The following is a 14,551-nucleotide window of genomic DNA, read 5'->3' on the forward strand; positions in this document are numbered from 1 at the left end:
AATTACTGCTTGCCATAGGTATTCTTGAGATACTGCAAGTACCCAAAATAATTTTATTTGATCATATAGCTCTGGTTTCAGCAAGTGTATAAAATTTGACAAAAGAAGCTGCGGGTCAACTGTTTAAAATCAGAGGTGCTCCCGTTATCGGGAAGCTTTGCGGACCTGGGCTGGTCGGGGTTGCCAATACCGCTAGCGCGAGGAGCCATGAGATATCTGGGAATCTTTCTTAGTGTTAATACATTGATATTCTACAAAAAAATGTGGTTGATATATTGAAAACATCAGGAAGCTGTGTGACAGATGGAAGCACTTGCCGCTTTCTCTGATGGGCAGAATAGCCTTAGTTTAAAATGGTTTTACTGCCAAAGATCTTATACCCCTTACAAGCGGCCCCCATATGGCTGTTACGGAGAGACGAACATTTATACCGATCTATCATACGTTCCTTCATCTGGCAAGGGAGGGGAGCACGGATAGGGCACCAGAAGCTCTCTCTGAATAAGACCGTGGGAGGCCTGGCACTACCTGAACTACGCCTATATAATGTGGCTGCACTTATGAGACTTATTTTTGAGGGAATGACGGGTACTTACCGGTTTTTGCCGAGCGAAGGACTGGAGTGCCCCATGGTCATTCATAAATCTAATACATATGAGGCCTAGTAATATATATGATACAGCAGGAAGACTGGCCTTTCTGCAGCCTCTGCGAAGGGCGTGGGCTTGGTGGAGAGGGCATCAGAATCGAGCACCAGAGGCATCCCCCTTCCTGGGGATGGTGGGCAATGCAGATTTCCTGGCAGGCCTAGGATGCTGTATATTTGACAAGTGGAAGGAGAGGGGATGTGTAATGGTGGTCCATCTTATGGCACAAGGGCAGGAGCAGTTAGAATTATTTGATCAGCTGAAGGAGAGGTGGGACTTCCCCAATAAGCATTTACTACAATATCTTCAAGTACGGCATTATTATTCTTCTTTACAACGGGCACATGGAGATCGATGGCTGTGGGGGCCAATTGACAAGATTCTATTGCGTACACCGTACAAGGCGAACAGCTTATCCACATGGTATAAAATCTTGCAGATGCATAGGCCTCTGGGAGGGATGGAAAGATTGATGGACCAGTGGAATAGAGAGTTGACTAGAAACTACACTATTAAAGAATTTAGTAAGCTTTTCTCCAATATCTATGACATGGTTAAAGTAGCAGACCTGCAAGAAACTCAATACAGGATATTGCACCGAGCATACATTACAAAGGCTAAGGGGGCAGTCATGGGCCTCTGGGGAGGAGGGTCAATGCACCAAATGCCAGAAAGGGTGGGGGACTTTTATTCACTCTTTTTTAGAATGCCCGTCTTTCACTGTGGAACCAAGCATTTCAGGTGATTAAAGAAGTCACAAACAGGCAGATAGAGTGGGATTATGCAACCTTACTGTTGGGAGACCAAGACCTTCTGATTGCCCAGGGTCTTCCTAAGTCACATAGGAGATTTATATATACATCCCTCTTATTGATCAAAAAAACCGTTTTACAATTTTGGATACACCCAGAACATCCCCCAGTAGAAGTGTGGTATAATAAAATGAGAATGGTGGGTGAGAATGAGTGCCGTATCTATGCCACCTCTGCAAAGCTTACCACCAGGCAATATCATGGTCTGGTGGACAGCCTGTTTAAAAGTGTTACCTTTACAGGGCAATGAGGGAGGGGGGGGGGAAGGGAATGGGAGGGTATGAGGGGAGCGTTTGGGATAGATGTTGAGTTATGGTGTGGGTTAAAGTGGTGAGCGTGAAGTATGACTGGGGAAGGGGAATAGAACAGAAAATGCAGTGTGTAGTGCGAGCCAGGCCGGTGATTTATGGTTAGATGCTTTGTAAGCTTCAAAATGTGATCTTTATGAGTTACTGTATACACATAACTGGAAGTTTTGGATATGTCTATGCGAGCACTGCTGTACTGTGTTAATAAAAATAAAAAATAAAAAAAATTTGACAAAAGAAAAACAAAAACTTTTAAGATTTTGCTTCTCTTATAGAGTAGTATAATCTGGGTTTCAAGAAATTACTGAGCAAAACCAATCACTTTACGGACTAGATTTTATTCTGTGGCCAGAGATTTATTGCTAACCCTCTCTCCTTTGTAACCACAGTAATGTGCAGCTTCTTGAATTCGTTAAACATACATTTATTTGTTACTTCAGTCTTAGGGTGGTCTTGATTAACACAAGAATGTTTTATAGTAATCATTTTTTTTATTTATGCTCATTTCCCCCAACAAGACCTCTTAGTCCATCTGGCTTTCTTTGCATATCGATCATATATGGTCTCCAGTGTTTATTCCCGTGTAGATTCTGCCCAAGCATCCCCTGCAGTCCAGGACACCCAAGAAAGAAGGTATCTTAAGAAAATAAGAACATCCATGTTGGGTCAGACCAGTGGTCCTTCTAGCTCAGTATCTTGCTTCCAGCAGTGGCCAATTCAGGTCATAAGTACCTAACAGAATCCAAAATAGTAACAAGATTCATGCTGCTGACCCCAGGGACAAGTAGTGGCTCTCCCCATTTTTGTCTCTGTGGCAGATTAGGGACTTGTCCTCCAGGAACTTGTCCAAACCTTGTTTTTTTGTTTTTTTTTTTTTAACCCAGATACACTAACCGCTAATAACACATCCTCTGGCAATGAGTTCCAGAGCTTAACTATTCTGTGACTGAAAATATATTTCCTCCTGTTCATTTTAAAAGTAGTACCATGTAACTTCCTTGGGTGTCCCCCCTAGTCTTTCTACTTTGAAAGAATAAAAAAAAAAATCAGTTTACATTTACCTATTCTACACCTCTCAGTATTTTGTAGACCATCATAATCCTCCCTCAGCTGTCCTTTTTTTTTTTCCTTTTTCCATGCTGAAAAGTCCTAACCTCTTAAGCCTTTCCTTATAAGAGAGGAGTTCCATTCCCTTAATCATTTTGGTTGCTTTTCTCTGAACTTTTCTAATTCTGCTATATCTTTTTTTTAAGATACAGTGACCAGAACTGCACACAATACTCAAGGTGTGGTTGCACCATGGAGCAATACAAAGGCATTATAATATTCTTTCTTATTTTCTATCCCTTTCCTAATAATTCCTAGCATTCTGTATGCTTTTTTGTCCATGTTGACACCTAGATCTTTTTCTTGGGTACTGACTCATAGGAACCTAGCATCAAATAACTGATTTGGATTATTCTTCCCAATATGCAACACTTTGCATTTGTCCACATTAAATCTCATCTGCCATTTGGATACACAGTCTTCCAACTTTCTAAGGTCTTCCTGCAGTTTTTCACAACCTGCATGTATTTTAACAACTTTGAACAGTTTTGCATTTGCAAATTTAATCACCTCGCTTATCTGTCCCCGCTTCCATATCATTAATAAATATGTTAAATAACACCAGTCCCAGTACAGACCCCTGCACTATTCACCCTCCTCCACTTAGAGAATTGGCCATTTAACCCTACCCTCTGTTTGCTATCCATTAACCAACTCCTAATGGACTAAAACCAACAAACTCTGCCTGAACCAAAGTAAAACTGAGCTTATATGGGTCCATAACACAAGTGTTCACATACCTGATATCAAAATCTCTTCTTGGAACTACAAACTCCTCCTCAAATCACAAGTCAGGAACCTTGGAATACAGTTAGAATCAACACTTAATCTGATCCCCCAAATCTAAGCAACCTTCAAGAGCTGCTTTTATCATTTGCAACAACTACATTGCTTCTCTCCTTACGTTAAAAAGGCAAATCTTGTCTTAGTTGTGCATGCCATGATAACATCAAACCTGGATTACTGTAATGCACTTGCACCAATTTCAATCGATTCAGAATTCTGCAGCAAGACTAATAGAAGTTTGTAAGTGACGTGACTACATCACACCATTTTTGCAAAACCTTCACTGGCTACCAGTATAATACAGTGCTAAATTTAAAACGGTTTGATCTTCAAGGCCCTTAAAGGAAATGGCCCAGCATACTTGAAGAGCAGCTGCACATACTATAGCCAGACATGTTTATCCCGCTCCTACCCTGTTTAATAACATTCAATCACCTTTCTTACCTCCATCTGGAGCTTTCTTATATTAATCTCCCTATTTTACCTATCTATATTTTCCATCTGTCTATTAAAATGTTACATATTGTGTTGACACTGTAAGTAATATACTATGCCATACTTTATATTTGAATATTTTTACTGCTGTAACTATTGCTTATGTTGCACTTATTCTTGCAGTATACCGCCTTGAGTGAATTCTTTCAAAAAGGTAGTAAATAAGTCCTAATCCTATATAATAATTCTCACCTGCAACATTCTGAGGCTGCCTGGAACTGTGGATCATGTTGGAGTAGATAATAGTGATGTCACACAACCCACACCAGATTGGCCAGTAGAAGGGAGAGGGGCGGAGCCACGATACAGGGAGCAGTGAATCAGCACAACACAGGGAATGCACAGCAGCAGGAACAGAAGCCTCTCTCACATAGTCACTCTCACATACTCTCTCAAACATACATACTCAGAGGAAAACCTTGCTAGCGCCTGTTTCCTTTCAAACAGAAATGAGCTTTTTTACTAGTAAATAATTCACAACAGAACATTGCCTTCTGTCCCATGGGTTTTTAATTTTCTCAGGAGTCTCTCATAAGGGACTTTGTCAAACACTTTCAGAAAATCTAGATATACTTCATCAACCAGCTCACCTTTATCCACAAGTTTATTCATGCATTCAAAGAAATGAAGCACATTGGTTGAACAAGACTACCCTTGACTGAGGCCCAAATGCATCAACCAAACGTAAAAAAAAATCTAAAACGTAAAAGTCCTTAACGAATTTGAAAAAACGAAGAATGCACCAAAAAACAAATCGCACATGTTCGGTGCGGTATTGAAAAGTACAATGTATTAAACATTTGTTAAAGTGGTGTAATCCCCGTCGGTAATCGGCCCCTAAAGCATGCGCAGAGCAGTCAAGCGTTTTGCTGGCTGCTCTGCGCATGCCACAAACGTCAAAACAATAACAACAACAACAACAACAACAAAAAACACAAACATGTGGCTCCCCGCTTCCCCCTGCATTAAATAGAAAACTAAAACATAAATCAAAAAAGGATCGGGAGGGGGCAGAGGCGCTCGTCAGGAGCGTCCTGTATGGACGGCCTTGCCCCCCCCCCCCCCCCGCATTCCCGGGCCCGCGCAGCGCCTCTCACCTCTGTATGATGGTGCTGCACGGGCAAGAAGACCATCTGATCGCTGCAGTCTTTAGGAAGTCTCTCTCCTGACTTGGGCCCGCCCCCTTACGTCAGACGGGGGCAGGCCCAGTTCAGGGAAGGAGAGAGACGTCCTGAAGACTGCAGCGATCAGATGGTCGTCTTGCCCATGCAGCACCTTCATACAGAGGTGAGAGGCGCTGCGCGGGCCCGGTAATGCGGAGAGGGGGCCCGGTGGAGGGGGGGAACGGCGACGACGACCTCAGGGGGGGGGGGGGTGGAGGATGGCGGGAGGCGGAGCTGTGGGAGAGTAGAGAGAAAGGAACAGGAAGGGAGTGGTGCCGGGGCTGCTAAAATTTGGAGTTTTTGTGCAGGGTGAAGTGGGGGGGGGGGGGGCAAGGCTGTCCATACAGGACGCTCCTGACGAGCGCCTTTGCCCCCTCCCGATCCTATTTCGATTTTTGATTTTGCTTTTCTTAATGCAGGGGGAAGCTAGGAAGTACTGCATCCACCTTGTCGTTCTTTATTGGTAGCGTTTTTATTTAATCTCACTTTTAAACATGCCAGCTTGGATTTGTATGCTGCAGGGGGAAGCAGGGAGTAGCGGCGTGTCTGACAGCTCAGGCCTTAACGACAGCTCTGACCTCACATAAAATATATCGCAGTAAATGATTCGGTGCAATCGTCGGTATGGTTAGTGCATCCTGAATCGTCCACATTACAATGGTAGTTACTCGTTTGTATTCCGTTTTCGTTAGCTGCTAGCTTCGTCAGAGAAAGGCCTTTAATGCATGCTACGGTTTAAAATTTCCTCGTTAAAGTTTTGTGCATCTGGGTCTGAATCTGTTAACTCTGTCCCATTAAACCGTTTGTCTATTTGTTCAGTGATTTTTATTATATTTTTAATTGAATTTTAATACAGATTAATACACAATATCCAAACAGTATCACAGCACCAGGATACAAGAAAAATAAAAAAGAAACCCTCAAAAGTAATCAACAACTCATGAAAAAAGTTCAAATTTTTGTCCACTATATAAAGGAATGAGATCCAAGATAAAAGACAAAGAAAAAGGAAGAAGAATGTAAATACATATGTGATTTTTTTTTTCTCCCACCTAGTTTTCTCAGCCGCCCTCTAACAGTGAACATATTGAAACTACACTAAACATGCATATCCTCCCTAGTGTTCAGAAAGTCTTGTTTAGGTTCAAAAAACTGAAATTGTTTACCCTCAAACAATACCATAAAATTACAAGGAAAACGTAACACAAGGGCCTAAACCCTGGACTGTAGGGTCAGGAAAACCTTGCACCTGGCTTGTGGTGGTCTTTCCAAATCAAGTGATTTTATTCCTTATAATAGTTTCCGCTGTTTTGCCCAGCACTGAAGTCTGGTTTACCAGTCTGTAATTTCCTGGATTGCCTGCACTAGGGGCCTTTTTTGAAACTGTCATATGGGAATCCCTAATTTGAGTTTATGCCATTACTATCATTTATAAAGTATCCATTGTAGCAACTTCTGTGATTTGAAAGGAAACTGTAAATGATATAGTTCCTTTCAGAGCCTATTACCAATGGTGAATTGGATAGGACCATAGGATCATTATACTTCACCACTCTTCCAGATTGGATGGCCCGAGGAAGAGCTGCCAAAAGTGGGAATGTCAACCAGGTTTCCTGTTTAGAAATATAGTGTACTAAAGCACCAGTCTATCTGTATGGGCTACTAGATTTTAAGTTGTTGAGCCTTAATGTGTCATTTTTGATGTGCAGGTGATACAGATACTGCAAAGACATCAGATGATATAAGCTTAAGTCTTGGGCAGAGCTGTAGCTTGTATAAGGAAGGAAGTGAGGAAAGAGGTAAGCCCTGTTTCTGTACTATAGTGTATAGTTAGTGCATACTTGCATTAGATTAATTTAGGATTGTCTTTGCAGTGTTTAGTAGCTAAATTTATGTAGAATATAGAGTCTAATTTTTAGTAAAATGAGCAACATGTTTTAGGAAGAATTGCATGTTACACTTATTTCTAAATGTCATCTTACTGCTTGGAATTTTTCTATTGTTTTGTATTTTCATTACAGTTCTCTTATTGTAATTTGCTTTAAAAGTTTGATATAAGCCGCATTGAACCCAAACTTGTCTGGGATAATGCGGGGTACAAATGTCATAAATAAATACACAAAAGGTTGGTCACTTCTCACAGATTATTCCAAGTACTTGGTTTCTGTGTATTTGCACTTCAAGTGTGATGTGCCTGGATTCTGTATAAATAAAGAGGCATTGATAGTTTCCATTTCCTGTAGTCCAGTACAGAAACAGTATCGGAGGTTTTAAGAAAACATTTCTTTAAACAGTGTAAAAAAAAAAAAGTATAGGTAAGCAAAACATAAGAGAAAATATTTAAGTAGAACGTTTATGGATAAAGACTATTAAGATAAACCTTGTTGCCTTCTACAGTAGATATATGGTGTTAATATATCTGTTGCATCAGAGTGTACAATTCTGTTACTGTTTGTACCCATTGGACTATGTAGTTCCAATGCAGAGATACATTTTAGAACGCTGCAGGTTTTTTTTTTAATTATAATGTGAATCTTGTCTGGTTATATTCTCTAGATTTTTCTTATGAAATTTTAGATTAGTGGTATTCTATTAACATTTTTTTTAAAGTCAACATTTTTGAGCATATGTTTTAAGGAACATTTTTATAGAATTTGGGGCATTTTCATTATTATTCTCAAACATACTGTACCATCTTTAGAAATCAAACATTTTCATAGTTGCAGAAAAGGTAAAGTTTGTAATGGAAGCAAACAGACCTCTCTTATGCCTTTTAGCATTATACAAAAATAATAAAACTGTAGTGGTGTTCAGTCCACTAGGTCTGAAAAAGAAGGAATGTTGGCCTTATCACTGCGCTGGTTGCAGGTTATGCTTAGTAGCCTTTGGGTCTTTGCCTTCAATGGCTGGGACCCACTTGAGGGTACCACACAGCTGTTTTGTTCTCTCGCCATACATATTACCTTACTTTTTGTTGTTTGCTTTTTGCAAGCTGTGTTGGTTTTTCTGCCAGGTCAGGCTAAGAATACGGACCTGGATCCTATTTGAACTGTAATAAAGTTTACATACATTTTTTGCTGTAGTTCAAGGCTCAGTAATCCGGTGGAAGGTGCCACCTGCTTAAAACACAGTGTTTCCAGTACTTGTAGGCTGATGCATTCTGGCCACTGAACTCCCATTAAGATAAGTTCCAAAAATGCTTACCGTGCAGGGATGGGACCATTTGTGGATCTCATCTTTCCAGCTACCAAAGCCAGCGGCTGTCACCTATTTGATCTGTGCTGTGGTGTGTGATGAAGCTGTTCTCACTATCATTCAAAAATACTAGGCCACTGTTGGCGCTGTGGAGGCTGATGTGTTGGGAAGATGAGAAGGAGAAGAGAAGGTCAGCATGGTGGGGAAGAGAAAGTTTTCTCACGCCCCTCTCATGCCCCCAGTATCTCTTTTTGTTTCAAAATCGCTGCTGTCCAATAGCAGTCTTTGCACAGGATGTCAGTCAATACAGTAGCTGTCCTGCTTACACGCATATATAAGGTATGACATTCAGGAGGTACACGGGGTAGAATTTTGTGAATTTTTGGACAATAACAGAATACCTTTTGGTAGGCTTATGGGAACAACCTGTAGAAATTATATTATGATTTTTGGAAGCGGTCATATACGTTGCTCATGTATTACTGAAACCATGTAGCATGTGTTATAAAGAAGGTATGCTCACACTGGTTTGTTTTTTTTTTTCTCATTGGTATGGCACATTAAATTTATTTTTCAGTATTGCTCTATGCTTGAATGTCTGCTACCTAGCTTATTGATCTCACTGTGTGATTGTTTGTATACTGTGCCCTTATTCACAATTACCCAAGCTAATATTCCATATTCATATGCTGCTGAGTTGCTACCTCAAGAATTGTATATGCTATGCCTGCAGCATCCCCAGCCTCGGAGAGCAAAGTTGTTTGTATTTATATTTTGCATGTTGTGCTATAAATAGTTTATTTTTCTATTTACTAAAATAAACAGAAATCAGAATTTTACTTTTCTCACTAACTTTTCCTGCTGTGTGTTAAACAGGTTTGACATCGGATCACAAGCTTTTCCATCTGGTTTCCAATGACTCCTTTGTCTCAATCCAACCTTCACTGTCCTCTGGGGGTCAAGACCTTCCAAGGGACTTAAGTGACAAAGTGTGCCTCTCAAACCATAGCCACCATGTTGATCAGTCACTGTCTAATGCATGTGACATAGAAGTGGCTTCTCTTGTACCTTTGCACTCTTACAGGAAAGACCACCGTCCACGAGGTGTTCCAAGGACTTCTAGCTCTGCTGTAGCTTTTCCAGACACATCCCTTGGTGATTTCCCACTGTATCCACAAAGGCGAGGGCTGGACCCTGTTAATGAGTTAGAAGCTTCCAAACCCCATTCTGGGTCCAAAGAATCTTTACCTGAGAATACTTCTGCTTCAGGCATTTTTCAACTAGATGATGATCTGAAAAGCAGGAGCACCCAGCAATTAGCTAGAAACAATCACAAGACACTAAAACCAGACAAAAGTATGGACAGCTTAAGAAGCCTTAGTACAAGGAGTAGTGCATCAACGGAAAGTTATTGTAGTGGAACAGATCGTGATACCAACAGTACCATCAGCAGCTACAAAAGTGAACACACCAGTTCAACTCATGTAGAAAGCATCCTGTCGGAACATGAGGAGTTGCCAAATAAGGAAGTAAATCACTGTAGTGATCTAGAACATGAAAGTAGTTCCACTACTGATAAAAGGACTAGTAGTGAAAGGACCGCTGTAGAAATTAGTATTGCTCAGGAAGCCAAGGATGCCAACACATCCGATGATGTGAACAGTCAGCAGGGGCTTAGTTCTTCAGCATCAGAAGAAGCAAATAAAAATCCACATGCAAATGAGCTTAGTACACAGACTGATGGACCACCTGACAAAGCTACGCTGAGAAAAGAAGAGGTGGCTGACAAGTCTACAATTTTGGTTGATTCAAGGACTTCTAAAGATGTTGGAGGCAAACAACGGCATGGTGATGTACGACCTAAGTCCTCCAGCTTAATCCATCGAACTGCCTCTGCCCATAAATCATGCAAGAGACGGACAGGAAAAAAACGGGCAAACAGTTTTGACTCCAGCCGGCACAGGGAATTTGTGTCCTTCCGTGGTGCAGCCAGTACCAAAACACACAGCACTGGGTTTTGTCACGATGAAGACTCTAGTGATCAAAGTGACTTGAGTAGGACTTCAAGCATGCAGTCAGCTCACCGTTTCAGTAGTGATAGCTCTTCTAGCACCACCTCTCATTCCTGTCAGTCTCCTGAAGGCAGATATAATGCTCTAAAGACCAAATATCTCCTAACAAAAGGAAGAGGCACAGACTCTGAAAATGCCTCTAAAACCCACTTAGGCTGTGAAGGAACTAGTAAAAAACGTTCAACACGTAGGACTTCTAACACAAACAGCACGAAAAGCCGTGCTAGGGTGTTGAGCCTAGACAGCAGCACAGTAGCCTGTTTAAATGACCCTAATAGACTGGCAGCACCAGAAAGCATAAAGCCCTTAACCACTTCAAAATCTGATTTGGAAGCCAAAGAGGGAGAGGTGCTAGATGAGCTATCTCTCTTGGGAAGGGCTTCTCAATTAGAGTCGGTTACACGCTCTAGGAATAGCTTGCATAGCCAGGTCACGTTTCCTGATGGGGAAGAACACGGAACAGCAAGCAGAGGTAAGTAACCAAGTTGCAGGAGGCAGTGTTCTCATTGGCCAAATGGAAAATATCAGCTTTGTGTTGTGTACATAGGCAATAATTCACAACTAGGTGTACAGTAAAATAAATTCTATATTATCCCCTTGAGAATATAAGCTTACCTACCTATAAAATGTGGAAAAATCTGTTTTATTGCATGCTAGGACTGGTTTATTATACTGGAGAAAAGGACAGTGTTGGAGAAAGGTCTCGAGTATTTTGGGGAGAGATTGGGCATATGGATCCCATTAAATTCATTTCCTCCCCTGCCCCCCCCCCTTTTTTTTTAAAGTTGGGAACTGAAGGACAGAATGAAGCCCAAGAGTGGTCAGTTTTGCAACTTCCGAACATTAGGGGCCTCTTTTACTAAACCGTGCTAGTGATTCCTGGTGCGGCAGATGCAACGTAGCCCATTCAAATTTGTTGGATTTGCCGCATAGGAATCGCTAGCTTGGTTTAGTAAAAGGGGCCCTAGAACTGGTAAATGGAATACATGGTTAATTACTTGTGGGAAGGTTGTCCATTTTGACACTTGTATTGGTTTAATGGACCTGACCTATGCTATAATATCACTCCCTCTCTTCTCTCTATGGGATGTTGTCTGCCAGATTGAAAGTGACAAATACTGCATTTTACCATGATGAGTGACTTTATCTGGTAATGTAGTCAAGACACATTTCCATTTGATTGAATCCATGGTTGTAAATTCAGCTATATTGATAAGTGAATTAAGCAAAAAACGTTTCTAACATAATTTTGATTTTGTTGTATTACTGGTTCTTTTTTTTTAAATTTTTTATAGGGGTGTAATGAAGTTTGTTTTTAAAAGATGTTTTATACATTTTTTTTGCCACTACCATAGATATAGCTACAGACATCTTTAATTTTATTAGTATAGAATGCTTCTTGTAAGTGACCATTGCATACCATAATCAGAGTTGATTCAGAGAATGCTGAGAATGTTTAATAAATGTTGACATTTAACTTATGCTTTTTAGAAATCTGTGTTACCGACCCCCAAAAGTGGGCTAGGTATTTTCAGAAACAGGATATGGTGCGTTGTAGGGTGCGGATGTGTTTATAAGTTTTGTACCAAGTAAGTGTTTTGTTTTGTTTCTAATTCCTCTATAACTGATTATAATGAAATATTAAGTTGCCATGAAGATTGAATATCTTATGTTTTATAGTTAGACTTGTTTTACAAAAATGTTTCTTGGAAGGTGAAACAAAATAAGTAACGCAGCCAGTTATGACTATTTTGACAAGCTTTGACTTTCAACAAACACATTCTGTGGAATATGTGTCACCCACTTAGCAAGCAAGCTGAAAGCAAAACCAATTTAATTGAAAGGATTGAACCATAGGTAGAAAAAGAAATTAATTATTTTGCTTGTACAAATTGTACAGCTCATCTGCTTTTTTTTTTTTTTTTTTTTTGTAAATCTGTCAGACATCAACATTTTCTATCCAGTTTGACATACAACCAGAAAAGCAGGCCAGTTTGAGTGCTCTAAATCTAGATGCACATTTAATAAATTGATACATGGGGCTTTGGAAAGATGCAGTGTTTCCATAATGCAAAAACAAAATTGATGTGGGTCAAGGAAAGGTGACGGAAAGGGTCAATATAGGCACACTGGTTTCTGTCACTCTTTCTAAACCTAACTAAACGGGATGAGTTATGTAATTTTTGAATAATTTGTATCCCTGATTGATATTTTTCCTTTAAAATGCGCAGCATTCAGTTGTAAGGGTGCTTTTTAATACAAACCCTGAGGTCAAATAGAGGAAAATCCTCTGAAGTGGTTAAGAGGGGACAAAAGAAGGTACTGGCAAGTAAAAAATCAAGCTGTTTTTTTAATTTAAAATGTTCTAATGAAGTCTTAGTTTTTGACTTTTATGAATTTGCAGTCAGTTGCCCAGTTTTCCAGTTTAGAGTGGATTAGGCAAGCCCTCCAAAATATTGGGAAAGCTACTATTAAGGCTCTGTGCAGAAATCCTTTGTTCATATAGTCAAGTCCTGTAAGCTCTCAGTATAGAGATTAGTTGATATTCATTATGTACTGTGGCTTCCATAGTTCTATTATGGAAAGAAAAATAAATTTTAGGCTTTAAATGTGCATGGGAATTTTGACTGCCACGGGCTCCACTAGTTTTGCTATGTTATAGTCAAGCTCCTTCTGCTTTCATGTGCTGGACATGTCATACTTTTTCAACTTCCCTGAGTATTCAAAATCCCTTTTCATATCAAAGCAAAATTATTCCTTACACCTGTCTAAAATCATTAATGGCCGCCTTAAGTCAGACTCGCCTTGGTGTTAGTCATCTCATCGTGAGACTTAGGAGCTTGATGCCAAACTGTTGATTGGGAATACTAATGGGAGATGACTGAATTTTGAAGGGTCTTCTCAACACTATCGCAGCCAAACTGCATTACTAGAGAAAATTACAACAGAGGCGTATTTTCAAATCACTTATACTTACAAAGTTGTAACCTATGGAACTTTCTAAGTTTTTAAGACTGTTTGGAAAATGAGCTCCATAGTGTGACTTAGCATTTCACAAAACAAGTATTGTCCGTGAACTGAATTACCTTCTTTTCTTGATCCTACAGAAGGAAACTTTTTAAGTGAAGACTGAGTTCAGGTACATTGCTAGGATGGTTCTAGTGGGGGGTGGGGCAATGGGGAGGAAGGTGAACTATAAGGAGCTTAAAACAAATTACAAACTGATGACTTTGATTTCCCTTTCTACTCAAGGGAATTCTGCCGCTTGAGGCTCAACTTATTTAGGAGCACAGTTTAAGGTCAGGAACCAGTGGTGTCTCTCATTGACCCTAAGTTCAGTTCCTTGTTTTTCCTCACATATTCGCTTCCATCAATCAATAGTATGCACTTCCCCAATTTATAGTGTAATCCACTCCAAACTAATTTTTGGTGTGAACGGAATAGAAATCCTGGTAATGTAATTACTACTACTAAACATTTCTAAAGCGCTACCAGGGTTACGCAGCGCTGTACAATTTTAACACAGAAGGACAATCCCTGCTCAAAGAGCTTACAATCTAATGGACAAATGTAGAGTCAGTCAAGTAGGGGTAGTCAATTTGGGGCATTCTCGATTACATGAAAAGTATAAAGGTTAGGTGCCGAAAGCAATATTAAAGAGGTGGGCTTTGAGCAATGATTTGAAGATGGGTAAGGAGGGGGCTTGGCGTAGGGGTTCAGGAAGTTTATTCCATGCGTAAGGTGATGCGAGGCAGAATGGGCGGAGCCTGGAATTGGCGGTGGTGGAGAAGGTGTTGAGAGGAGGGATTTGTCCTGTGAGCGGAGGTTTCGGGCGGGAACATAAGGGGAGATGAGGGTTGAGAGGTAATGAGGTGCTGCAGACTGAGTGCATTTGTAGGTAAGAAGGAGAAGCTTGAACTGTATGCGGTATCTGATCGGAAGCCAGTGAAGTGACTTGAGGAGAGG

At 40.4% G+C, this 14,551-nt stretch overlaps 1 protein-coding gene across 1 annotated transcript in view; it reads left to right on the forward strand.

The window, feature by feature from the left end:
• The window catches only part of PCNX1 (pecanex 1), a 269,570-nt gene that overhangs the window by 70,881 nt on the left and 184,138 nt on the right, over nucleotides 1-14,551 (forward strand). The window contains 2 exon segments of the mRNA XM_030213968.1: nucleotides 7,028-7,117; nucleotides 9,390-11,057. Coding sequence (XP_030069828.1) covers nucleotides 7,028-7,117; nucleotides 9,390-11,057 — 1,758 coding nt within the window.

The sequence above is a fragment of the Microcaecilia unicolor genome, chromosome 9 (assembly GCF_901765095.1).
Source record: "Microcaecilia unicolor chromosome 9, aMicUni1.1, whole genome shotgun sequence".
Classification (NCBI taxonomy): Eukaryota; Metazoa; Chordata; class Amphibia; order Gymnophiona; family Siphonopidae; genus Microcaecilia; species Microcaecilia unicolor.